The 26978-nt window shown below is 46.9% G+C and overlaps 1 protein-coding gene across 1 annotated transcript in view; it reads left to right on the top strand.

Annotated features, from left to right (window-relative positions):
- Positions 1–26978, top strand: part of LOC135215296 (dynein light chain roadblock-type 2-like) — a 168297-nt gene that overhangs the window by 18695 nt on the left and 122624 nt on the right. Inside the window, exon 2 of the mRNA XM_064249846.1 lies at positions 2710–2788. Within this exon, the coding sequence (XP_064105916.1) occupies positions 2710–2788 (79 nt within the window). The remainder of the gene's footprint in view (positions 1–2709; positions 2789–26978) is intronic.

Here is a 26978-nt window from a genome sequence, read left to right on the forward strand (position 1 = left end):
CATTTTATTGATATAATTGCTTATTTTTTTGTGTTTGTAATGTTATACAATGCAAACCCACAAATTGGATAAGCCGTCTCGCCCTAGAGTAGGGAACAAGAAATGTGGAGCGTTTCCCTCAAGTATTGATGTTGACTCCACGCCCTTTGTGCGAGGTGCCAAGGCCGTGAGTGTGATAGAACATTTGTATCTCTTGGTGGGAAGAGCAGTGGGAGAGATACAAGGGAAGGAAGAAGCCGGGTAAGTCTTCCAAGGCGTCGTCAGAGGGTTCCCCTTTGATTCCCTTGGTGACTGATATGTCATCTTCTTTCCTTCTTCCACATAAACTTCCCTGTCTTGCTCTTTCTCCTTCAGGGGACATCTCTCTTTCCGCTTCTTCTCTCGATGTGTCGAGTCCAGAAGCTGGGTGTAGACATGCTGACTTGGAGTTGTACTCGGGAACTTCTATTCACTCAGAAGGGGATTCTTCCCCTTCTGGGCGAACAGGAACTCCCTCCATTAACCCTGGTGCGCGGTGCCCAGGGTAGATGTGACGGTCCGCCGGGACCGTGCATGAGGTCCCCCCAGTCTCCGGGAACAGCTTCAGCTGCATCTGGGGCTGTGGCTCGTCGAGAGGACGGTGCTCACTCTCATTGTGTTGGTGGATGCTACCTGTCGCCCAATTGTGATCTAATGCTCTGGGCAGCCGGTAGCGGTTCCCCTGATGCGAGAGATCAACGCTACCGTCCTTGGACCAGCACTTCTCCACAGGGAGAGCGCTCGTCTAGACCTGCAGACCAGTCATCACCGTGGGTTGGTGATCGCCTGCAGCCCTCTCCGTCCACTAGTACTGCTGGTAGACCAAGCGGGAGCATCAGATCTGCCTCACCTGTCCCTTCAACTTCCTCGGGATACACCAGGAGGAGCGAGGTGACTAAGGGGTACCATGAGGAGCATATGTGCCCGGTTCAGTCTTAGGACCCGAGAGGTTATATGCTCAAGTGGAGATCACAGGTGGTCTGGTGAGGTTCTTCCTGGTGAAGGAAGATTATCTCGGGAGGGACTTGGCCTGGGTGGATCTGACAGTCCGTCGCCTCAGGATGCTGTCACTCCGGAGATACAGAGGTCTTTTGCAAAGGTCATCTCGTTGATTCGTCAGCACAATGACCTCGGGGAAGGATCAATGGTTGCTCCCTCTGACCACCCCTCCCGGTTAGTCATTCTTGGGGCCTAAAAGGGAACCCAGAGCCTCTGTAGGGCTTCCATGGTCTTCCTTGTCTGACAGTGTGCTGGAACAGGTGAACGCTCTTGTCTCAGGACAAGAGGCTTCACTTAGGTCCAGCAGGTCAGACAAGCTGCTTCCTCCTCCTCTGCCTCGTCAGCGGCATTTCTATGTGCCCTCGGAGAACCCTTTGCCAACCAAAAAGGTTGATCCAGAGTTAGCTCGTCTAACTCCTGGCTTGCCTCTACAACACATGCTGTCTGAAAACCTCTGGTTCACGCAGCAAGAGGCAGCGGCCTTGGGGTCTACCGCTATTGCAGCCTTCCAGGCCATCTCCTGGCTGGATCTGTGGTCCCTCACAGTATCCAAAGTCGCAGCTTCTTAGGGACCAGTAGCTCCTCAAGAAGACTCGGCTTGTAAGAGACTTTGTCAGTCTGCGGGTAGGGTTATTTCCTACCTGGCCCACCAGACTGCCAACCTGTGGGCCAACCTGGTGCTTAGGAGAAGGGACGCTGTCCTGAATCGAGTATCCAGGTCGGCTGGCCCGGAGTTGGCATTGGGTCTCAGAAATGGACCCTTGTTAGGTTCCTCCTCTCTCTTCCCTGGAGAGACAGTGGACGCGGTGGCGTAAAAATGGAGAGCTGAGGACAGCGACTGTTTAGTACACCAGGCAGTTGCGAAGACATCTGGGGCGTCTTGCTCAACTACGGCTAGGCCTCGGAGCCAAGCTAGCTCTTCCTCTGTCCCCAAAACTTCTCCATTGAAGGGGGCGCAATGATAGACCCAGCCTTCCTCCTTCGCGTCGAGAGGCAAGCAACAGACCTCCTCTCAGCCCTCCTTATCACGCAGGAAGGGAGGTAAATTTTATTTTTCCTAACTATACAACCCTGAAGTCCTTTTCATTTCATTTATGCTTGCCTCATGTCACCCCTCAATCTGAAACCTTGGCCAAATGGCAAACTGGAATGTTTACATTCAGGTAGGCGGGTAGTCCCTCCTAACAGACAGCAGTTACTGCCTAACCACCTTGTTCAAGAGTTTAATGGCCGTTTCCCAGCTTCGCCGAAAGTAATTCCAAATGTGAAGGACCTCAGGTTTGTATAGTTAAGAAAAATGCAATTTAATTTTATAAATTGTTATTTTCATATATAACTTTCCAAGTAATTACAGAATCAGAGACCTCCCTCCTCCCCTAATATGGACATACTGTATTGGCATAAACAAATTGAACTCTTTGCTAAGTTCTTCCTCTCTTCCCCAAAAGTAATTAGGGCTAGTTACCTACACAAACAATAGAAGCGCTACACCGATTTTCTAAATTTAAGTTGCTATGCGATTTGAAAATATAGCAATGTAATTAGTACTTATATGTATATATGAAACTTAATTTTACCCTGAAAATAACATATTTTGTATATTGTATGTATTGCTTCTGCTTGTTAGAATTCCAGATTATCAGTACTAAATCATATAGCATTACTTTACATATCTCTATTTTGTTCTTGCAGTCTGCTGAAGTTGAAGAAACTCTGAAGAGAATCCAGTCTCATAAGGGTGTTGTTGGAGTTATTGTTGTGAATGCTGAAGGTAGGTATATTTATTATATATGTGGAACCTAACCTTTCAAGTGAGGTGATCTTCAAAAGTGGCGACAGAATAGGAGGACAAATGGCAGAAAACATGAACAGTTAACTTTATGAAACATTAAAAAATGGCAGAAAACATTAACACTAAACTTTACGAAACACATTAACAAATGGCAGAAAACATTAGCACTTAACTTTACAAAAAACTTAAAATAAATTTTTGTACATGAAAACTTACCCAGCAGATATATACAGTAGTACCTCGAGATACAAAAGGCTCAACTTACGAAAAACTCGAGATACGAAAGCCAATACGAAAAATTTAACGGCTTTACATACGAAAAGTTTTCAAGATACGAAAGGTTTCTGAAAGTCCGAGATTCGCCCGGATAACAATTTTGAAAATCGTGCTGCGCGCTGCCATCTTAGCACTAGTAGACTCGCCACCATCCTCCTGTTCTCCCATTGGTTCCTGATGCTAGTCGCGGCCATGAAATCCTTCTCTCCTATTGGCCAGCATCCCTCCCATCATGCATCTACTATGTATACGTGGTGGCGTGCTTCGGCCAATCGGTACCAGCATTGTTATAGTACGCACGTGGTATTCGTTTTCGGGATCGTCAATGTGTACGTTATTTAAAAAAAAAGTGACCAAGATCTCTCACATGGGATAAGTGATCAAGGTCTCTCTCATGGGATAACTGGAAACTTTGCAAGGTTGGTAGAATATCCACTCCCTGCTGAACAGAGGGTGTAGACCAATCATTTACAACATGCATACCAGTACGTATAATCAAGGCACTTCAATTTATGTTGAGGGTCAGCAGCCGAACATTCAGTACCCCAATCAGTTGCAGAGAGCATTTGGTTGAACAGGGTTGATGGACACCAGGGCCAACAGATTCATGAGGTGCAAAGAAAGAACAGAAAGTTGAAATTCTGTAAAAAAAAAAAAAAAAAAAAAAAAAAAAAAAATCTACGTCAAAGTAAAAAAAAGAAAAAAGTTAAAAATCAAAAAAAGAAAAAAAAAGGGCAGAAATTAAAGCCGCTTTTCATAAAGTGCAATCATTTGTAGAAGACCCCCCGAAAAGGCTCACACAGGAATGTTGGTACGGTATATTTTTTAAAGTGTAACGTACGTACATATGTACAAAAGAAAAAAAACGGCAGAAATTAAAGCCGTTTTTCATAAAGTGCAATCATTTGTAGAAGACACCCCCCGAAAAGGCTCACACAGGAACATTGTGAAAAGTAGGCAGAAGCAATCTTCCTTGGATAGTTACGTATGTACGTAGCCTCACTCAAAAGGTAAGCTTCCACATTTTACGTACAGTATATTTCTTGTTACCATGTACACTAATATACACTTTATTTACAGGTTTTGCATTTTTAGTCTTAATTTAGGTATTGAATGGTCCAAATTGTTGTAGTATTTCATTGTTTATAGGTCAATTTAGCTTTATTATGAAATTTACTGGGGTGTTTTTGGAGGGCTTGGAACGGATTAGCAAATGTGGTCCAAGATACGAAAACCTCATGATACGAAAGGCGCCTCGGAACGGATTAATTTCGTATCTCGAGGTACTACTGTACTTAGCTATAGACTCGGTCGTCCCGACAGAATTTCAAAACTCGCGGCACACGCGACAGGTAGGTCAGGTGATCCACCATTCCCGCCGCTGGGTGGTGGGATCCGGAACCATTCCCGTTTTCTAAACCAGATTTTCTCTGTCGCCGGGCGGACAACATCTGTTGTTTGTTCCTCCCATTTTGGATTTCTACTCGTTTGCCGAGAATTTGGATTGGTTTATATTGGTGACATATTCTTTTTTCTCTGGCTTGGCATACGCTTATTGTGGACTGTTTTTCGAATTTGATTAGGATTGTTCTTTCACGATGTCGGACGCAAAGGCTTCATCTATGTTTAGGGTGTGTACAATGGAAGATTGTAAGACTAGGACTAGGCTGCCGAAATCTTCGGTAGACCCTCATAATGTGTGCTCGAAATGTAGAGGTAATGAATGTTCGTTTAACAACACCTGTAATGAATGCGAGAAGTTAACAGAGCTTGAATGGAAGAACTTATCTTCTTATGTAAGAAAACTTGAGAGAGATAGGATTAGGAAAGCTAACTTGAGAGAGATAGGATTAGGAAAGCTTCCATTAGATCCTCAAGTAGATCTTGTTCTCTGGAACAAGAGTTTAATAACTCTCCTGTAACTAACGTTTATCCCTTAGCCGCAGCTTCTTCTCCCTGTATTGAATCCAAGGATTCTTCCTCTGAAAGGGAAAATGTAAAAGCCTCTATCAAAAAGCTGCAAGCTCAGTTACGAGCTTTGAATAAAGGTAAGAGTTTTGACAGTGATATGTGCAGTGTCCCCAGTGCAGTGGAGGGGGTGTCTGACCGGTTCCACATTGCTCCTAGGCCTAGACCTCTTTCAAACTCCCAGGACCAGGGGAGGAGGAATGTCGACAGCCGCAGGGAGGATGTGGAACATCCCCAACGGTCAGGCGTCCCTTCGGCAGATCCTGATGTAGCGTCCCAGGCTGCCTTGGATAGCCGCAGAAAGGGCATCCTAAGGGAGTGTTTTTTGGCCTCGGATTCATGGATGGAGTTTGGCCTCTCAATCGCGCCCTTTGAAAAGAGCCTGGAAGGCGCCTAAAGGAGACGCTACAGAATCTACCCCAGAGCGTTTTCCTGAGGACTGGCCTTCAGATCATAAGAAGGCGAGGCAGGAGGAGCCCTCTCTTCAGGACCCCACTAAGAAGTTCCTGATCTGCCTTCAGGAGCAGTTATCCTCCTTGGTAGGCTCCTTTACCAGAGACTCAACAAGGAGGAAAGACGTTTCTCTTCCTGTCAAGAGTTCCACTAAGCGCCACTCTTGTGCTAGGAGGGAGCTCTCAGACTCTCCAAGGTGCTTCTCTCCTGATTCCAGAGACTCCTTTGACAGGAGTTTTTCGCCTGATAAGCAATTCCCTTCGCCCTATAGGCGCTCTTCTCCATGGAATAGGCGCCCTTCTCAGGACAGAGTTTTGGAGCCTCACAGAATCTCCTCAATTCATCACTCTCCCTTGATTCAGGAAGTGCGTAGCCGCTCCCCTAGGAGATGCCTAGAATCTAGTAGGAGTCACGATCGTTTCAGGCTCAAGGAGCCGGAAGAGAGCCGAGATCAGTTCAGGCGCCAGGAGCCTTTGGGACGTCAGGAGTCGAGCAGGCACCAGGAGCTTACGGTTCGCCAGGAGTCTAGCAGGCGCAAGGAATCAGTCAGGCGCAAGGAATCAGTCGGGCGCAAGGAATCAGTCGGACGCCAGGAGTCGGGGTAAGGGGGCCATGAGGCCCCCTAGTAGTCAGTAGGGCGCCAGGAGCCAGTCAAGCGCCAGGATTCAGGGCGCCAGGAGTCAGTCAGGCGCCAGGAGCCTCTCAGGCGCCAGGAGTCAGTCAGGCGCCAGGAGCCTAGTGAGCGTCAGAAGAGTAGGCGCCAAGAGCCTGTTAGGCGCAAGGAACTTTTCGAGTTCCAGGATCCTCATAGTTCCTCTTTTATTAGGAATTATTCTCCTCCTTCGACTTCGAACAAGAATTTGTCTCGAGATCAGCACACTCCTTCTCGGGAAATGAGTACTTCTCCTGTTAAGAGCCCTATCCCTTCCAAAAGTTCTCCCTCAGTTGGACCTTTGGAAGATGTCTCGGATGAAGATAGACCTGTTGATGTAGCAGTCTCGGACTACAAGAGGCTCTCATTACTGCTCCTCAAGGAGTTCGGAGACTCCCTTCATCCTGCTGATCCTCCCTCACCGGGATCGCTTATGTCCAGCACTAGAGCCCATTAGTCCTCATCTTTTGTAAAGATGCGCCCTGCTTTATGCATGAAAAAGGCTTTAAAAAATGTTGCAGAATGGCTACAATCCAAAAGGGAAGCTGGTAAAACAGTTTTTTCCTGCCCTCCTTCCAAATTAACAGGGAAGCCTGGAAGGTGGTATGAGACCAAAGAGCCCATGGGATTGGGTCTCCCGTCATCTGCAGACTCTGATTTTGCCTCATTGGTAGACTCCTCCAGGAGACGGTCTCTACTTTCTGCGAAGGCAACTTGGGGCATGTGCGAGCTTGACCATCTCCTCAAGGGCCTTTTCAAGACTTTAGAAGTCTTTAACTTTATGGACTGGGCCTTGGGGGCGTTAGCGAAGAGAGCCCAGGACACGGATTTCGTCTCGATGGAAGAGCTCTCTAGTGCGTTGGCCTGTCCAGATAGAGCGGTAATGGACGGCTCGGTGGAAATTGCCTCTCTATTTGGAACAGGCGTACTAAAGAAGAGATCTGTTTTTAGTTCCTTCCTCACGAGAGCGGTATCTCCTCTACAGAGATCCTCTCTTTTATTCGCGCCTCTTTCTTCGCATCTATTCCCACAGGATACGGTTAAGGAGGTAGCTAAATCCTTAACAGAGAAGGCAACCCAAGATCTCCTCACGCATTTGGCTAAGAAGTTTAGGCCTGCTGTACCAATTGAAAAGAAAGAGAGACCCTCTTTTATGCAGCCCTTTCGAGGAGCCTCCACTTCTAGAGCCCCTCTTAGAGGTCGCAGGCCAGAGCGAAGAAATAGATCATCTAGAAGGTCCTTCGGGAAGTCTAGATGAACAGAGAGTCCTCCAGACAAAAGTAGGCGCCAGACTACTCCATTTTGCCAAAGTCTGGGCGCAGAAGGGAGTGGACTCTTGGTCCCTCTCTATCCTAAGAAAAGGATATTTAATCCCCTTCAGGGAAAATCCTCGCTTGAGTACAACTCCAAGGGAGTTGATTGCAAGATACGTACTCAGATCCGGTCCGAAGGCTAGCGATTCGGCAGGCAGTGGAACAGATGATTTTGAAAGAAGCGATAGAACTGGTACAAGATCTCCAGTCTCCAGGATTTTACAATCGGTTGTTCCTGGTACCAAAAGCATTTGGGGGTTGGAGACCGGTGCTAGACGTCAGTGCTCTGAATTTCTTCGTAATGAAGAAGAAATTCTCAATGGAGACGTCTTCCTCTGTTCTGTCTGCTCTTCGTCCAGGGGACTGGATGGTGTCCCTGGACCTTCAGGATGCATATTTCCATGTGCCAATTCATCCAGCATTGCAGAAATACCTGAGATTCATGTTTCAGGGAAAAGTCTTTCAGTTCCGAGCGTTGTGTTTCGGACTCTCGACAGCCCCTCAAGTCTTCACGGACATCATGAAGAACATAGCTCATTGGCTGCATCTGGAAGGGATCAGGATCTCACTATATTTAGACGATTGGCTAATAAGAGCCCAATCGAAGGAGCAATGTCTGGAGGACCTTTCTGTAACTCTAAACTTGACAAAGTCCCTGGGACTTTTAGTCAATCTCAAGAAGTCCATGCTGACTCCCCAGCAAAGCATTGTCTATCTGGGGATTCAGATGGATTCTCGGGATTTTCTAGCGTCTCCTTCTCAAGAAATGGGAGAACGCTGCTTGGAAAAGGTGGCAGTTTTCCTAAAGAAAGAACATTGTTCCGCGAGGGAGTGGATGAGTGTACTGGGGACCCTCTCCTCGATGGAACAGTTCGTTTCTTTAGGAAGACTACACCTCAGACCCCTTCAATTTTACCTGAAGGAGAGATGGGATTGGAAGTCTTAAGAACTAGGAGAGACATTTCCAATATCGGAGAAAATAAAGGAGAATCTCCTCTGGTGGTTAGATACACAGAAGCTAAGCAAGGGGATCTCCCTCCACTTAAAGAACCCTCGCCTAGCGTTATTTGCAGACACGTCAGATTCGGGATGGGGAGGAGAACAGGTGTCCTGGCACATAAACAAGAAAGAATTAACAGCCATTGTTCATTTCGAGGAGCAGGTATCAGGTTTGGTGATTCAAATTCACTCGGACAATACAACAGCCCTAGCATATATAAAGAAACGGGGAGACGCATTCCTTCTCCCTGTACGAGTCAGCGAAGGATCTGCTGATATGGGCTCAAGAAAGGAAAATCTCTCTCCTCACAAGGTTTGTGCAGGGAGAGAGAAACGTCCGTGCGGATCTTTTAAGCAGAAAAGACCAAGTCCTACCCACGGAATGGACACTCAATCTTCAAGTCTGCCAACAACTTTGGCAGTTGTGGGGAAGACCGAATGTAGACCTGTTCGCTACCAAGAAGAACAACAGGCTAGAAAATTATTGCTCCCCGATCTCGGATCCGAAAGCAGTAGCCATAGACAGTTTTCTGCTAGACTGGGCAGGTTTAGACACGTACGCATTCCCCCCTTTCAAGATAGTAGGGGAAATGTTAAGGAAGTTCGCCTGCTCAGAGGGAACAAGGATGACTCTAATCGCTCCCTTCTGGCCAGCTCTAGATTGGTTCACAGAGGTACTGGAGTGGATAGTGGATTTTCCCAGATCGCTTCCACTAAGGAGCGATCTTCTCAAACAGCCCCACTTCGACAGGTTTCACAAGAACCTCCCCGCTCTAAGTCTGACTGCCTTCAGACTATCAAAGGACTCGCCAGAGCGAGAGGCTTTTCGCGCGAGGTTGCGAAGGCTATCGCAAGAGCCAGAAGATATTCCACCTCTAAAGTGTATCAGTCGAAGTGGGAGGTGTTTAGAAGATGGTGTAAGACTAAGAAAATATCCTCTTCCAGTACCTCTGTAACTAACATCGCTGATTTTCTTCTCTATTTAAAGAAGAATTGTAACCTCGCAGTGTCAACAGCGAAGGGTTACAGAAGCATGCTGGCCTCTGTTTTTAGGCATAGAGGCCTAGATCTAATGAATAATAAAGATCTTCATGACCTTATAAGGTCGTTTGAAACCACGAAAGACCAGAGGATTAGAAGGCCTAGCAGGAACTTGGATGTAGTCCTTAAGTTCCTCATGTCAGAGAAGTTTGTACCTTCGCATACAGCCTCATTTAAAGACTTAACTAGGAAGTCTTTATTTCTCTTCGCACTAGCAACGGCTAAGAGAGTCAGTGAGCTACAGGCTTTGGAAGGAAGAGGAGGTTTTAGAAAGGATTCAGCGTATTGCTCCTTTAAACCACTTTTCTTAGCTAAAAACGAAAATCCTTCAAAACCATGGCCTAGAAGCTTCGAGGTAAAAGGACTTTCTTCCCTAACGGGAAAGGAACTGGAGAGGACCTTGTGTCCTGTTAGGGCCCTCAAGTTCTACCTAAAACAAAAAGCCTAATTAGGAGGTACGGAAGAAAGTCTCTGGTGCTCTGTAAAGGATCCTAAGAGACCTATTTCGAAGAACGCCCTAACGTTCTTCATAAAGGATGTGATAAGGGAGGCTCACCTTGCATGCAGTGAAGAGCACCTCAAGATTCTCAGAGTAAGAGCACATGAAGTGAGAACCATAGCTACGTCAATGGCCTTTCACAAAACTTGTTCTCTCCAGGCTCTTATAGAGTCAACATATTGGAGATGTAACTCTGTTTTCGCCTCTAATTATTTAAGAGATGTGAAAATTACTTATGAAAAGTGCTTCTCTCTGGGAGCTTACGTTTCCACGGATTCAGTGCTGGGAGAAGGAGCTGAGGCTAATCCTTCTTAACTTAGTTTAGTGTTAATTTTTCTTTATATTATTGGTGGTTGTTTTTATTGGTCGATTGTAAGAGGGAATAGGGGACCCTCTTGCAATTCATAGGTTATAACATTACTAATATGGTCAGGTGATCGGGATTGGCTTCAGTGCTCCTTGTGTTTTACGTAGAGAAACCTAAAACTCTGTCATGTAAGAGGGCTAGTCTCCCCATTGATATGACAAAGGTAAAGGCTCTACCATGTAAGTGGGTCAGCCCCCATTGGTACGATCCAGAGTAGGCTCTGTCGCGTAAGCGGGCTAGCCCCCATTGACATGATCCAAAGAGTTGTTCAGTCATAGGTCCATACCTCGCTGGAACTCTTGAGGCAGGCAGACTCATAGACAGTAATCATGAAGTCTTCTGCCCAATCAGGTAAGAACCATGGATTATTATATCCGAGAACATATGTTGTTTTTTCCCTGTTTTTTAATAATATATTTATTATAGTTATATTTAGCTGTCTCTTACCCTCCACCAAGGGTGCCAATCAGCTAAGTATATATCTGCTGGGTAAGTTTTCATGTACAAAAATGATATTGTTAAGATACAATAAAGTTTTGTACATACTTACCTGGCAGATATATACGATTAATGGCCCACCCATCCTCCCCTCAGGAGACAGGTGGAAGAGAAAATCTGGTTTAGAAAACGGGAATGGTTTCCGGATCCCGCCACCCAGCGGCGGGAATGGTGGATCACCTGACCTACCTGTCGCGTGTGCCGCGAGTTTTGAAATTCTGTCGGGACGACTGAGTCTATAGCTAAGTATATATCTGCCAGGTAAGTATGAACAAAACTTTATTGTATCTTAACAATATCATTGTCTTACAAATTCAATTTCTTCACCACCGAATGGATGCCAGTCTGTTTACGGTTTTATCAAACCACCCATGAGAAGCCTTGAAGTCTGGGGTTGCCGTCGATGTCCCTTCTCCTCCGTCGTCTTCGGCCTGGGCAATCAGATCACCGAAAATAGGGCTGACCTTGTGGCAGATTGCCATCTTGGTTATCGTATCGCCAGCGATTTCTTTTGTCTTTAGGCCATACAAGAAGCAGCCTCTCCATCTCATCATGCACGTGGCTCCTCTTGTTGGACAAATTAGTCACACCCTTGGAAGGTGTAGCTGCTTTGATGGCTTCCTTTTGCTTAAGGATGGTGCCTATCGTCGATGGATTTCAGTTGTATTCCTTAGCGATCACACTCAACCGCACGCCAGCTTCATACTTCTTAGTTATCTCCCTCTTAGTCTCCATAGAAAGCATTCTCTTCTTTCTGTGAACTTCAGCAACATTCTTGGGACCCATGGCTAATTGAAGTTAATTAAGGTCACACACAACACGATAAAGAGTACAAGTAGAAAGCGAAATCACTAACACAAATTTACGTTAACTAACGAAATACTTACATGTGAACGAACGAATTCCGCTGATGCGACAAATTGGCCGAACGACGCCTTTACATAGTGGCATGATGGGACAGATGCTGACCAATAGGAGAGCAGGATCTTACTACGGTGGTGACTAGCATCAGGAACCAATGGGAGAGTGGGAGGATGGTGGTGACTCTACTCAGTTGGCGGCGCGCGAGTTTTAAAATTGTTCTCGGTGGTCCAGGCAAATCTCGGGACTTTACAATAACAACACCCTTTCATAACCTGAATTATTTTCGTATGCAGAGGCAAAAAAATCTTCGTCTTTGCTTTCGTAACTTGGATTTTTCATAAGTAGGGACTTTTGTATGTCGAGGTTCCACTGTATATTAATTTCAGCTAATTCTCTAGGTTCAGTTCATATTGGCTTATGATCTTATGATAATTTAATACAGAGAGAAAATGAATAGCATTAACAAGAGTTAGCCTAGATACGTACTATGGTATATCATATACATACGGATACAGTAACCTAGCCTACAGTATACTCTATACTAAATATACAGTATAATAATTTATTAATATAAGCCGATTCTGGAGGTTCAATGCATTCTGACTATGATAGTAAAAAAAAAATAATTGGACATGAAATGAGAAATCGGACTCTGTTCGACATAGGTATAATTGAGTGATGTGAGGCTGCTGATGGGTACATATAATTAGAAAATAAATTATAAAATAAAAACATAACAAATATGTATCTTTTCCATGAATCTTTTAAAAAAGTTGTAAATTACTTCACTGTATCCAATAATATTGTAAGTATTCTCATGTTATTGTATTACAATATACTAACATACGTATAGCGATCAATGTTTTGGCTTGGAAATCAGCTGATGTCGAATACGAGTTTATTTTGGCGTATTTAACTCAATTCTAAGCAAATTTTCTTGCTTCTAGTTAGCATAAACGAATATCTAAATCTGGGGTTCTCAAAGTGGTCGATATCGACTCCCAGGGGTCAGTGGAACCATCCAAGAGGTCAATGATTAGTCAGGGGGTCGATGAATAACTAATGGGTCGGTGAATGTTCACTGCTGGGGTCTACAGGACCAATGAAGCCTCCAATTTGAAATTCTTGTTAATAATTTACAAAAATCTCATTTCTGGGCTTGGCCGTGTCGCTCCGTGAAATAGGTTCCTTCAGCACTATTTCTAAGGTAAAATATTACTATAATACCAGAGAACTGCTAAATTGGACCTACCAGAATATTCCGGCTCGCTCACCTTCATTAAAAGGTGTTGGTATAGTTCTGGGGCGAGTGAAAACCACTACCACGGCACCCTCACCAATTAGCCTCTCCTATATCAAAAACCCTTTAGAAAAGGGGAGCCGTCCTATGGCTTGCTACCTACTACCACGTAGGTAGTGGATGTAGCGTCATTCCTTCAGATAGCCGTACACAAGACGCACACGTTTTTTCTTTCTCTTGTGTTTTTCGCTATTTTGGATTTTTTCTTTCGTTATGGATCGTCATTCTCCATCGGCATCCAAGTTAAGTACTGGTTTAAGAGTTGACACTATTTAGGGAGTGTTTTCTGGCCTTCGTGCCCTTATTATTTAGGTTTTTAGGAGTCGTCGCATCACGAGGCGGCAGCTCCAAGCCGCCATTTGAGCGTTCCCTTTGTGTGTCCCTTCGGTTTCATGTGGTCTTCCATACCTAGTGATCCGATTTGTAATGGCACTTTTTATTTTTCATCTTCAGTGTTTTGGATGCTTTTTTTTGACGATTATATTTATGTTTTTGTATTTATTTTATTTTATTGTATTTTCTCTTATGCGCTGGCACGGGGTTTTCCTTCCGAGCACGTCTCTTTGTTTCGTGCCCATCTGGAACGAGCGTTATTCTTCATTCGTGTATTTATTTCATTTATAACGATGCTATTTTGTTCCTTTTGTTAGTCATTTTCTTCTCTGGCCGCCTGTCCTTTGTTCTTAAGTTCCAGCCTAGGCCAGCTTCTGGGATTTCCTGGTTGGGCCCATCCTTATCGGGTGGTCTTACTTGGTTGTCCTAGGACTGTTCTGTTCCTCTTTCTTATTTTTATTTTCCCACCCCGTGTCCAGTACATATTTTATTGTCTTATTTTATTTATGCTTTGTGTTTGTGTTGGGTCGGCTAGGCTAGTCCTCTAGCCTCCCTCCCGGTCTCTCTCGTGGTTCATGATACCGCGAGGGAGGCTGGCGGTCAGATCGTCTCCCTCTGCCAACCTACCTTCCCCCCCTCCTCACAGCCCCCACTTAGGTGGGTGCTTGTCTCGCTCACGTTGTCCCTGACGACCGACCCGAGTTCTCGTGGAGGGGTGGAAGGGGGCTCCACAGGCCCTCAGTGTGCGGGTGACGCTTCTCAGCCGACCTCATCCCTGCGCGGGGGAGGAGCTTCGCTTACCCAGCTTTGGTTCCGACCTGGCTCGGGCGAGCTCGGCCCACCTCGGCTCTTTGGGATCCTTACTCCTTTCGCCCTCTGACGTTCCCTCCCCGTCTAATGACGGAACAGGCTTCCAGCTGTATCTGGAGTCTCGGAGGTGAACGTCTCTTCGGTGGCTATGCCTCCGTCAGGCGAATATTTTTGTTCATGAAACTTACCTGTCAGATATATATATAGCTGTATTCTCTGAAGTCCGACAGAATTTCTAAAAACTTACGACACACGTAGTGGGAGTAGGGTGGTTAGTACCCATTCCCGCCGCTGGGAGGCGGGTATCAGGAACCATTCCCATTTTCTATCAGATTTCTTCTGTCGCCGGTGTTGTAAACATCTGTTTACAGCACCTCCGCCTCAGGATTTTGGAAAACTTTCTTTGCTTGAGTATCCTCTTGACTTTTTGGTTATTTGTTATTGGATCGATAGCTTGGCATACGTGACTTTGGATTGTTTTTTGAATTTGGCTTGGTTTTTTCCTTAAATATGTCAGGTTCTAGTTCGGCTAGTGCCAGAGTGTGTATGAAAGACGAATACAAGGTGAGGTTACCAAAAGCTTTGGTTGATCCTCACACAGTGTGTAAAGGTTGTAGGGGGCAAGTGTGTAGGTATGATTTTCGCTGCACGGAGTGTGAAAGTTTGAATGATGCACAATGGAAGACATATGAATCCTATGTAAATAAATTAGAGCGTGATAGGATCAGGAGGTCTTCCTCCAGGAGTAAATCGGGTAGTAGACAGGGTAATAATGTAACCCCTTCTAACCCTTCTTTAGATTTTGTGACTCCTAACCCCGTAGTGTTGCCTTCGGGCCCTCAAGTGGTGTCTGCGGAGGGTAATGCCCTTTCGCTTATTTTAGATTCTTTGAAAACTCTGGAATCTAAGGTTCTGGCCCTTGAAAACAGGGAAAGTGCTAAGTGTAGTGATAGTGCCCCTAGTGAAGTGGAGGGGGCGTCAGATCGGCCCTATAGCGCCTCTAGGCTGGGACCTCTGCCGGACTCCCAGGACTCAGGGAGAGGGCATGTCGAAGGCCGAAGGAGGGTTACGGGGATCCCCCACCGATCTGACATCCCTTCAGCAGTACCTGTTGACGCTTCCCAGGCTGCTAAGTAGCGTGCTCGAGCATGTGTCCTAAAGGATTGTTTCTCGTCTTTCGACGCGTCCTCCCCGCGCAAGGGGTGGGAATCTCGTTCGGATTCGCGACCTTTGAAGAGGACGTTTCAAGATCAGGACGCTTCACGTCATGCTTTATCTGATTGGCATTCTTCTCCGGAAAGCGTGTCCTTTCCGCCCCAGAAGAAGGCTAGGTCGTCTTCCGATGATGACGACTTTGAGCGCCCCAGTCGCTCCAGAGCCAAGGCTGTTCCTGGGAGAAGGAAGAAGGCGTCCCCTCGCCCCTCACCTTCTCGCAGGCATGGCTCTTCTCCTCGTAAAGAACCTTCGCAGACGGAGATAATCCTTGCTATGCAGCGACAACTGGATGCTTTACTTAAGCAGAAGGAAACGGTTTCTGGTCGTAAGAAGGACGATAGACTTCCAATCAAGAGATCAAGACAGTCTTCTCCGCCGGCTCGTCTTTCGTCCCCGTTTCCTGGTATTTCATTTTCTAGACTTCGTTCTCCCCAGCGTTCGTTTAGAGGTGGAAGTAAACGTCAGGAGAGAGAGAGTTTTCTTCATTCTGCCCTCTCTTCTCGACATGAGGACGCTCGGCGTTCCGACATCGACGTTTCTGATGAAGATGCTTTGGTTTCTGACGGACGGAATTTGGTACGCACCGCTCCGCTTCGTCATGCTTGTGTTGACGTTCATCGGGACGCTCGTCAAGTGTCAATTCCTGTCTCTTCGCGGGACGATTGTAGAGACCCTTCGAGGGACGCTAGGAGAGACGCTCCGCTCATCGCTTCTTTGGACGCTTCGTTGGACGCTCAGTTGGACGCTGATTTGGACGCTTCGTTGGACGCTCGGAGGGACGCTAGGTTAGACGCTCCGATGGACGCTAATAGACATCGTCGTAAGAGCGTCTTGGACGCGATTACGGAAGTTCGCTCTCGATCGGACGTTGTTCCCGAGTCTTTAGATGACGCTACACGTCTTCCTTCTACTTCGCGTTCTACTCAAGTTGTGATTGCTGATCCTGTGTCGGCTAACGATTCTGTTAAGGGTACGTTACCCTCTTCTTCTCGCCATCGGTCTGATAGGAGACTTGGAGTGAAAGGTCTTCTGCCTCTTTCTTCGGAGTTTAACTCGGGTAAGGAAGAAGGGGAATTGAGCTGTTCTTAGGAGGAGGTTGATGAAGAACAACCCTCGACGTCGTCTTCTTCAGACTATCAAGTTTTGGCTCGGCTGCTCCGTGATTCTTTTGGAGATACCTTCCTTCCTTCTGCTCCTCCTTCTCCTCCATCGCAGTTTTCGTCGTCGAAAGCTAAGAAGACACCAGGGTTTGTAAAGATGAAGACGTCTTTGTCTACCAAGAGGGCTTTCCGGAAAGTTAACACTTGGATGGAGACTAGGAAAGCTAAAGGAAGCACCACTTTCGCCCTGCCTCCGTCTAGGCTTAGCGGTAAGGCAGGGATGTGGTATGAGACCGGTGAGGAGTTAGGTTTGAAGGTTCCGACGTCAGCACAGGGAGATTTCGCCAGCGTTGTAGATGCCCCAAGAAGAGCTCTGTTAGCCTCAGCGAAGGTGTCGTGGACTACGTCAGAAATGGATCATCTGTTGAAGGGTCTGTTTAGATCCTTAGAAGTATTTAACTTCTTAGACTGGTGTCTCGGAGTGCTAGACAACCAGTCTCGTAAGCCAGATTCGATCAGCTTGGGGGAGCTGTCCAGTGTATTGTCATGCATGGACAAGGCCGTCAGGGATGGCTCAGAGGAATTAGCATCTCATTTTTCAGCAGGAGTGTTGAAGAAGAGATCGCTGTATTGCAATTTTGCGGCTAAGTCTGTCTCTCCCGCACAGAAGACAGAACTTTTGTATGCGCCGTTCTCGAGTCATCTCTTCCCCCAGGCTTTGGTGAAGGATCTGGCAGTAAGTCTACAGAAGGAAGCCACTCAAGACCTTTTGACACAGCCGTCGAGACGTCCTGCTGTCCCTTCCACGTCTTCAGGAGTTCAGTCTTTTAAGAAGCAGAAGCCCTTTCGTGGAGGATCTTCAGCTAGATCTGTACCCCGAGGAAGAGGTCTTCCTAGAAGTAGAGCCCCGGCTAAGTCCAGGGGCAAGAAGTGAGAATGCGTGCCTTCAGTCACCGGTAGGAGCCAGGCTTCAGTTGTTTGGAGGAGCCTGGAGAGAAAGAGAGGCAGACACCTGGTCTCTCAACATCATAGAGAAGGGGTACAAGATTCCGTTCGTAAAGCCTCCCCCTCTGACTTCCACTCCCAGGGACTTGTCCCCGTCGTATCCTCAAGAAAAGCAAAGGATTCTTTTCGATCTGCTCGAGAAACGAGCAGTGGAACAGGTCTTAGACCTGGCTACGCCAGATTTTTACAACAGATTGTTTCTTGTTCCGAAACACTCGGGAGGGTGGCGGCCAGTCTTGGACGTAAGTCGTCTGAACCCTCTTTATAGAAAAGCAAAAGTTCAAGATGGAGACACCTCAGTCCAGTTCTAGGGCCTTAAGACCGGGGGAGTTGGATGGTATCACTCGATCTTCAGGACGCATACTTTCACGTCCCGATACACCCCCAGTCTATGAAGTACCTTCTTCGGTTCGTCCTGAAAGGAAAGGTGTTTCAGTTCAGGGCTCTTTGTTTCGGTCTGAGTACGGCCCCATTTGTGTCACATCTTAATGAAGAATGTGGCGAGGTGGCTCCATCTTTCCACATCAGGATCTCGCTCTACCTGACGACTGGCTCATACAAGCTTCTTCGCAGACCCGGTGCCTGGAGGACCTGAAAACGACTCTGTCTTTAGCTGCGTCCCTGGGACTTCTGGTGAACTTCGAAAAGTCACATCTGACCCCAACACAGTCATCGTGTATCTGGGGATTCAGATGGATTCAGTGGCTTTTTCGGGGTTTTCCGTCCCAGGAACGTCAGCAACAACAAGGCATAGAGAAAGTGTCAGCCTTTCTAGGGAAGGATTCATGCTCGGTGAGGGAATGGATGAGTCTGCTGGGGACCATTTCCTCCGCTGGAGAAGTTTGTTTCCCTGGGAGGCTACATCTCCGACCTCTTCAGTTCTTCCTGTCGGACAATTGGACAGAGAAGGACAACTTCGATATGATCTTAACCATCTCAGAAGAGGTGAAGAGTCATCTAAGATGGTGGCTCGATCCGTTAAAGCTCTCAGAGGGCATATCCCTCAAGCTTCGGAACCCACCGACCTAGTGTTGTTCTCGACGCGTCATCCACGGGGTGGGGAGCAACACTAGGGGGGGAGGAAGTGTCAGGCACCTGGAAAGGGGAACAGGTAGCCTGGCATATCAACTTCAAGGAGCTGGCAGCGGTTCAATTAGCTCTCCAGTTCTTTCAGGACAAAGTGTCCCGTCGAGTAGTTCAAGTCAAACTCGGACAATACCACAGCCCTGGCATACTTGAAGAAACAAGGAGGAACTCACTCTCGCTCCCTGTTCGCTCTAGCGAAGGAAATTCTGATTTGGGCGAGGCGAGAGATCACGATCTTGACAAGGTTCATTGCCGGAGTCAAGAACGTCCGGGCGGATCTCCTCAGTCGACAAGGTCAGTTGCTGCCGACAGAGTGGGACCCTCAATCCAGGACTTTATGCCAGGAGCTGTGGAGTCTTTGTAGGGACGCCCCTTGGTGGACGTTTTTTTTGCAACCGCAAGGACGGCGAGACTTCCTCTCTACTGCTCCCCAGTTCTCGATGGGCCGGGGGCATAATAGCAGTGGAGCGCCCTGTTATGGGATTGGACGGGCCTAGACCTCTAGCATTTCCCCCCTTCAAGATTCTGGGGGAAGTGATGAGAAAGTTCACAGCTTCGGAGGGGACGAGGTTGACGTTAATCGCCCCCTTTTGGCCTGCAGCGATCTGGTGTTCACAGAGGTGATGTCCTACCTGGTGGATTTTCCGAGATCTCTTCCGTTAAGGAGAGATCTACTCAAACAGCCCCACTTCGAGAGGTACCACAAAAACCTCTCCGCTCTGAGTCCGACTGCGTTCAGACTATCCAGAAGTTGGCCAGAGCGAGAGGTTTTTCGAAACCTGTGGCTAAAGCTATCGCCACCGCGAGAAGACCTTCGTCAATCGTGGTTTACCAGTCGAAGTGGGCAGCTTTTAGGAGCTGGTGTAGGAAGAAAGGAGTTTCCTCTACCACGACCTCTGTGAGCCAGATCGCCGACTTCCTTCTTTATCTCAGACGAGATTTGAAGCTCGCAGTGTCAACCATTAAAGGCTACAGAAGTGTCTTATCTGTAGTTTTTTGACATAGAGGTCTTGACCTTGCTAATAATAAAGACCTACATGATCTACTAAAATCTTTTGAGACCACCAAGGTACCGATAGCTAAGTTGCCTTCGTGGAATCTGGACGTGGTTCTCAAGTTTTTAACGTCAAGCCGCTTCGAACCTATTTACTCTGCCTCTTTGCGAGATTTGACGAAGAAGACTGTATTCCTAACTGCTCTGGCGACGGCGAAGAGGGTTAGCGAGATACAGGCGATTAGTAAACACGTCGGCTTCAAAGGGCATAATGCAATCTGCTCTTGAGTATGTCATTCCTGGCTAAGAATGAGAACCCTTCCACCCTTGGCCTAAGACGTTCGAAATCAAAGGTATGGCAGAAATCATTGGTCAAGAGCCAGAAAGAGTCCTGTGTCCTGTTAGGGCTCTTAAAGAATATCTTCGTAGGACAAAAGAGTGTAGAGGTTCTGCGGAGAATTTATGGTGTTCGGTCAAGAGGCCTAATATGCCCATGTCCAAGAATGCACTGGCATTCTTTTTGAGGAACACCATTAAGGAGGCGCACGCTTATTGTCAAGATAGTGACTTTAAGCTTTTAAAAGTGAACGCTCATGAAGTAAGGGCTATTTCGACTTCTATAGCCTTTCAGCCAAATATGGCTCTCAAAGATATTTTAAGTGCCACTTTTTGGAGAAGTAACTCGGTGTTCGCCTCGCACTATTTACGGGAGGTCAGAACGACATATGAGAACTGTTACTCTCTTGGACCATACGTCGCCGCAGACACTATCTTGGGGGCAGGAGGTAGCACTCATCCTTTCCCTTAGAAAAGGGTAGGAGAGTTTTTAATGTTTGTAATGTTTATGGTTGTAGGGTCGGCCGCCGAATGCGGTCTTCCCTTCTTTTAGCCTTTGGTATATGGGAGTATTTGGTTAGGCTAACTTAGGGGGTGGTTTTGCCTCGTTGTCCTCTTGAGTATGGTCATGGTCTAGTCACATTGTGGTCTCGTCCCCGTTGGCAGATCATCTAGAGCGCACCAACTACACAGGTCTCTACCTTGTTGGTAACTCTAGTGAAGCAGATGCAGGCTTGGGTGACAGTAATCACGAAGTCAGCTATTGACGAACAGGTAAAGGAACCAAGATGTCAATCATCTACATATATATGTTTCCTAAATCCTTTTCTGTCTCCCACCGCCAAAGGTGGGATTCAGCTATATATATATCTGACAGGTAAGTTTCATGAACAAAATGATATTGTTAAGATACAATAAAGTTTGTTCATAATTACCTGGCAGATATTATTATTTTAAGTACCCACCCACCTCCCCTCAGGAGACAGTGGAGATAGAAATCTGATAGAAAATGGGAATGGTTCCTGATACCCGCCTCCCAGCGGCGGGAATGGGTACTAACCACCCTACTCCCACTACGTGTGTCGTAAGTTTTTAGAAATTCTGTCGGACTTCAGAGAATACAGCTATATATATATCTGCCAGGTAAGTATGAACAAACTTTATTGTATCTTAACAATATCATATTTTATTGTATCATTTATGTTTTAGAGTATATGCTCCACTGTGGGTTACTACTCTATTGTTATTTTGATTAGGGAACCTCCAGGTTCCACCGTTCCGGTCTCACCTTTCGCTAGTGCTCCTCCTCTCCGGTTTTATATAGTAGCGACAGTGGTTAGCAGCCTATGCTCCAGTCTGTCTCGAATGCATCTGCTTCCCACTGCTACAACTCCGGAATGCTTAGTAGAGTGCATAGAAGGTTTGGCAGGTTCGGACATATATTGTTAGTCCGGAATACTCCGGTATTGTTAAATGTTACCTAGAACTTCCTATACCTGTTGTCAATGGTACTCATGTATCATTATTTTTACTGGCCATCTGTTGTTTGGTTGCCGGCTGTAACGCCGTGATTCAAGACCCTTGTGGACACGACGTTTGCCGGAGCCATGCCTCTTGCGCCGTTCAACTAGAAGGGTCGATTGTGTGGCACCATGAAAACTGTTTTGCCTGCTACGACCTAGTCGAACGGGTTACCTCCGACGTAAGTTCCCCTCCCTCGGGGCTCACAGCTAACTTTAGGGTGGTTATTCACATGTAACATGGTATAGTTTAAGAGTAATATAATTCTAATATTGTTTATAGAATATTAACTTAAGTTCTTGGTTAACAATTTCCTTCTCTTACAGGCCTCGAAGGCTGTCCGGGACGCTGCTCTCTCCACCCTCAAGGTTTGGGTAGGTGGCTTCAGGCGAAACGTTGGCAAAGCGAAGCCGTACATCCTGTCGCAAGATTTGGCTACCTTAATCTTCCCGGCAGGAAAAAGTGCGAGCTATGTGGATCCGAAGTTGGCAGCCCCTGTCATCACCTCTATTCAGGCTGCAGTTGCTGGACAGTCGGAGGAAATTTCGCAGCAGGAGCTAATGAAGGAAGTGCCTGCTCCAGATATGGTTCAAGAGCCCCTGACTTTAGACATGGGCTATGGTAAGAGTGGTAATGAGGCTAGGCTTCCAAGTGCTCCGGGTCTTTCCTTGAGCACTTCTGATACTTCTTCTCCTTCGTCTTCTAATTCTTTTCAAGGTTTCGCCGGGGGATTACCTCCTTCTAGGTCGAAATCCCTCTCGGCAATTCCTAAAGTCAAAAGTAAGCTTCAATCTAAACTACTGCAAAAAACTAAAGACAACCCCAAAGATCATATGATAGCATGAGTCATAAAACTGTCTCAGCATCCCGGAGTGGACAAACCCAGGCAGAAGTCCCTGCCAAGGTCCTTGAAGTCTAAGCCTCTGAAGGGGAAGTCTTACCCCTTCACATCCCATTCCATCGACCTCCAAGGGTCAGGTACTTCATACGGTACCAGAGGAGAAGGCAGAGTCACCCTCCTTTCATTCAGATATGTTCGCCGTGAATATATTGGAACAGGTCGGTAATTTAGGCAACTTGGTCCAGAAGTACTTTAGAGGTTAGGTACCCAGGAGTCCTTAATGGCAGGGCTCCAGCAGGGTGTGTCGGGTATGGTGCATCCCAATCAGTTGGCACCAGGCCAGGTTATGCCAGACGATTCCACTCTCCCTCCTTTCCACCCGAGTAATCCTTGGAGGGTGGCGAACTACGCTCCTTGTGTCAACGGAATGTTAACGATTGAGGGTTGCGGTACTGGAAGGCTTGAAGTCTTCGAGTTCTACCCTCCAGGGTTACAGGCTCCTTTCATCGGCTATGTCCGCCTTACGGAGTCTGCTCTAGTTAGGGAGGACAAGGTCCCAAAGGAAACTGTAATCCTTTCGAGGGACCAAGCCCAACAGGCGAGGATTCGCAGTCTGGACGAGTGGAACTGCGCGAATACCAAAGTAACGGCCTTCAAGAGTCCATTCACAATGTTTACAACGGATGACGAGAATTCGTTACCGTTCACTTCTAAAGTGGCGTAACTCACTCTTCAGGCCGTTATGAGGGATGAGCCTATGCCTCAACTGAGGGAGACAGACCCTACATCATTATTGCTTCCAGGGGGTGATGACATTTGGGTAGACCTGCCGGCAACCTTCTCTGTAGGGAAGCTTAAACCGGACTGTGCGATCACCCTATTTAGCGAACGTCTCCCTAGGCTCTCAGATACTTTGATTCAAATGGAGTTCGACGCTAGGACAAGGCTTGCTAGGTCTCTTAACTCGCTGGTGATGACCGAAACCGCGGCCCTTGAATATGCACAAGAACCGCTGTTTAAGGTCATTGCGAAGTCGTTACTGCTTAGCATGCAATGCGACCTGTATGGCTTTGCTGTGGCTAGGAGAAACTGCAGAAAGCATGTCCTAGCTGAATCTACAATTAGGCATGAACCAAATAAACTCCTGGCTTCTTCCATTTCGGGTGCAGATCTCTTTCCGGCCTCGGTTGTTAACGAAGTCCAACACGAAGCTGCACGCCTCAATCAGAGCATAAAAGTTCGTTGGGGCATAGTATACAAGAGAAAACCAGATTCCTCCTCCTCAAGTTCCAAGCCCAAAAAGAAGCCTAGAGGTTCCAGCCTTTCCAGGCTCCTCAACATCAGACGTTGGTTCAAGCCGTCCCTGTGCCTCAACCCTCCACCTCTAAGGCCCAGCCCCAGCAGCAGTTCGTTATTCTGCCGCATCCCCAACAGCAGCAACCTTCGGCCTCTTTCGCTGTCTCTCCTGCCTTTAATCAGGCCTATGAGAACCAGGCATTTCAGGTCTTCAATAGGTTCGGCAAGGGGGGCAGGGCTAGAGGTCCCTTTCGTCAACGTGCCGGCAGCAGAGCAACTGGCCGTGCCAGAGCTGCAAGGGGAGGCCGCGGAAGGCGTCCATCATCAGCCCAATGAGGTCTCGCAGGTATGAGGGAGGCTGTACCACTTTCGTCATCATTGGGGGTTCAGCAATTAGGCACAAAGCATCGTATCCAGAGGCCTAGGCTGGAGTTGGATCGAAGGTCCTCCTCCACCCAACACCTTCTATCAGGAGCCGACACCGGAGTTAATAGAATACTCTCAAGACCTCCTTCAAAAAGGGGTGGTGTCAAAGACAAGGTATTTAAAATTTCAAGGGCGCTTGTTCAGCGTTCCAAAGAAAGGCTCGGACAAGCGAAGGGTGATCTTAGACTTGTTCCGTCTAAACTTATCCATTCGCTGCGAAAAGTTCAAGATGCTGACCATCTCTCAGGTGCAGACCTTAGTTCCCCGTGGGGTCGTCACCACCTCTATAGATCTTACAGACGCCTACTATCATGTCCCGACAACACGGCACTTCCGTCCGTTTGTAGGCTTCAAGTTAGGCAAACAAGCCTTCTCTTTCAAAGTAATGGCCTTCGGGCTCAATATAGCCCCCAGGATCTTTACGAAGTTGGCGGAAACGGTAATGCAGGAACTAAGGTCACAGGGGATCATGGTAGTAGCCTATCTGGACGATTGGCTGGTGTGGGCGGCAAGCATCGAAGAATGCATCAAGGCTACGGACAAGGTGATCTGTTTCCTCCAACATCTTGGATTCAAGATCAACAGGGGGAAGTCCCGCCTGACTCCGTAGTCCCGGTTTCAGTGGCTGGGCATCCAGTGGGATTTGGATTCTCATACTCTTTCCATTCCTCCGGCGAAGAGGAAAGAGATAGCCAAGGCAACCAGGCAGTTTCTGAAGCGCAAACAGACGTCCCTGAGAAACCAGGAGAGGATCCTGGGTTCTCAACAGTTTGCCTCAGTGACGGACATACTTCTGAAAGCCAAACTCAAGGACATCAATCGGGTTTGGCGATCCAGGGCCAACGCAAGATCCCAGGACAGGCTCACCCCGATCCCGGAGATTCTGCGCAAACGTCTCCGCCCTTGGGCGGAGGCAAAGAATTTAGCAAAGAAGATCCCGCTATAGTTTCCCCCTCCGGCCTTAGTGATTCACTTAGATGCGTCACTAACAGGTTGGGGGGGATACTCTCAATACAGGAAGGTACAAGGAACTTGGTCCCCTCAGTTCCAACAGCTTCATATAAACATCCTGGAAGCTATGGCAGTGTTCCTTACCCTAAGGAAACTTTGTCCGGCCAAGAAATCACACATAAAGCTGGTGCTCGACAGTGCGGTAGTCATGCACTGCATAAACAGGGGAGGCTCAAAATCAAGTCTTCTAAACCACGTGATAATAGCCATCCTCTCTCTCACAGCCAAGAACAGTTGGCATCTATCGGCCACCCACCTAGCAGGGACGCGCTTTCACGCTCAGTTCGTCTGGAGTCAGAGTGGTCTCTGGACAGCAAGTTGTTCAGGTGGGTGCATCACATGGTACCAGGGCTCGAGGTGGATCTGTTTGCAACAGAATCAAATCACAAGCTTCCATGTTATGTGGCTCCCAACCTGTACCCTCTGGCTTTCGCCACGGACGCACTGGCCATAGATTGGAACCAATGGAAGAGGATATATCTTTTTCCTCCAGTGAACCTTCTCTTGAAGGTTCTGCACAAGTTGAGATCTTTCGGGGGCCAGGTGGCTCCCATAGCCCCCAACTGGCCGAAGAGCAATTGGTTTCCTCTTATGATAGAATTAGGTCCAAGTCCTCATCGGCTTCTGAAACCCATGCTGTCCCAACAAGTCCAAACGAAGACAGTGTTCGATTCCTCAGGTCTTCACAAAACCCTAACTTTATGGACTTCATGAAGTTCGCTGTGCAGAGGGGTGCGGACATAGATCCTCAGAACATCCTGTTCTTGGAATCAGATAAGCGAGAGTCAACACTTCGCCAATACGATTCGGCGGTCAAGAAGCTGGCTGTCTTCCTCAATGAATCAAATGTTCATACCATGACCACAAATCTAGCTATCACCTTCTTCAGGCATTTATTTGAACAAGGTTTGGCAGCTAGTACAATAACAACAACTAAATCAGCCTTGAAAAAGATGTTCCAATTCGGGTTTGACAACAACTTAACAGGTTCTTACTTTACCTCAATCCCCAGGGCTTGCGCCAGGCTTAAGCTTGTTGAAAGACCAACTGCAGTGTCATGGTTCCTAAACGATGTCCTAAGTTGGCATCGGATACTAACAACTCAGTACTATGTGACTATCAATCTCTTTTGCGGAAAACTCTATTTCTAATCAGCCTAGCTTCGGGAGCTACAATTTCAGAGTTGTCTTCTTTATCCAGGGACCCAGGTCATATTCAGTTCCTATCTTCGGGAGAAGTGTTACTTTCTCCAGATCGCAGGTTTCTTGCCAAGAATGAGGATCCTCAAGATAGGTGGGCTCCATGGAAAATTATTCCGCTCCCACAGGACCCATCCCTATGCCCTGTGAAAACATTAAAGGATTTCCTACATAGGACTTCTATGAAATCCAAAGGGCCTCTGTTCATTAGAGAGAAAGGTGAAACCATCTCTCTGAAAGGCATACGACAACAAATTCTTTATTTCATTAAGAAAGCCAACCCACAGTCATTCCCACGGGTACATGATATTAGGGCTATAGCAACGTCAATTAATTTCTTCCAGTACATGAGTTTCGAAGATCTGAAGAAATATGCCGGTTGGAAATCCCTCTCAGTTTTTAAACGCCACTATCTTAAGTCTTTGGAGGACCTTAAGTTCCCCGCAGTAGCTGTGGGGAACACTGTTCCCCCTGCTTCGGTCGGAAGTAGTTTGCAGTAGTTACCTTGTCTCCTTCCATCCTCCTTCCTACCAGCCTCATTATCAGTCTACCTCAACCCAGAAGCGTATATTTAATACTGGGCAGATTTATGTGATATGTACATAATAATTAGGTTATAGGTGCATTTCTCAACCTACAATGTAAACAATTTGTTGGTTTAATGTCTATCATGTCTTAATTTTAAGTTTATTACCTTTACATTAAGGCTTACAATTTATCTGTATATAATATTTATTATATTGATTTATATTGTACAATGTTTTTC

Source organism: Macrobrachium nipponense, chromosome 5, assembly GCF_015104395.2.
Source record: "Macrobrachium nipponense isolate FS-2020 chromosome 5, ASM1510439v2, whole genome shotgun sequence".
NCBI lineage: Eukaryota > Metazoa > Arthropoda > Malacostraca > Decapoda > Palaemonidae > Macrobrachium > Macrobrachium nipponense.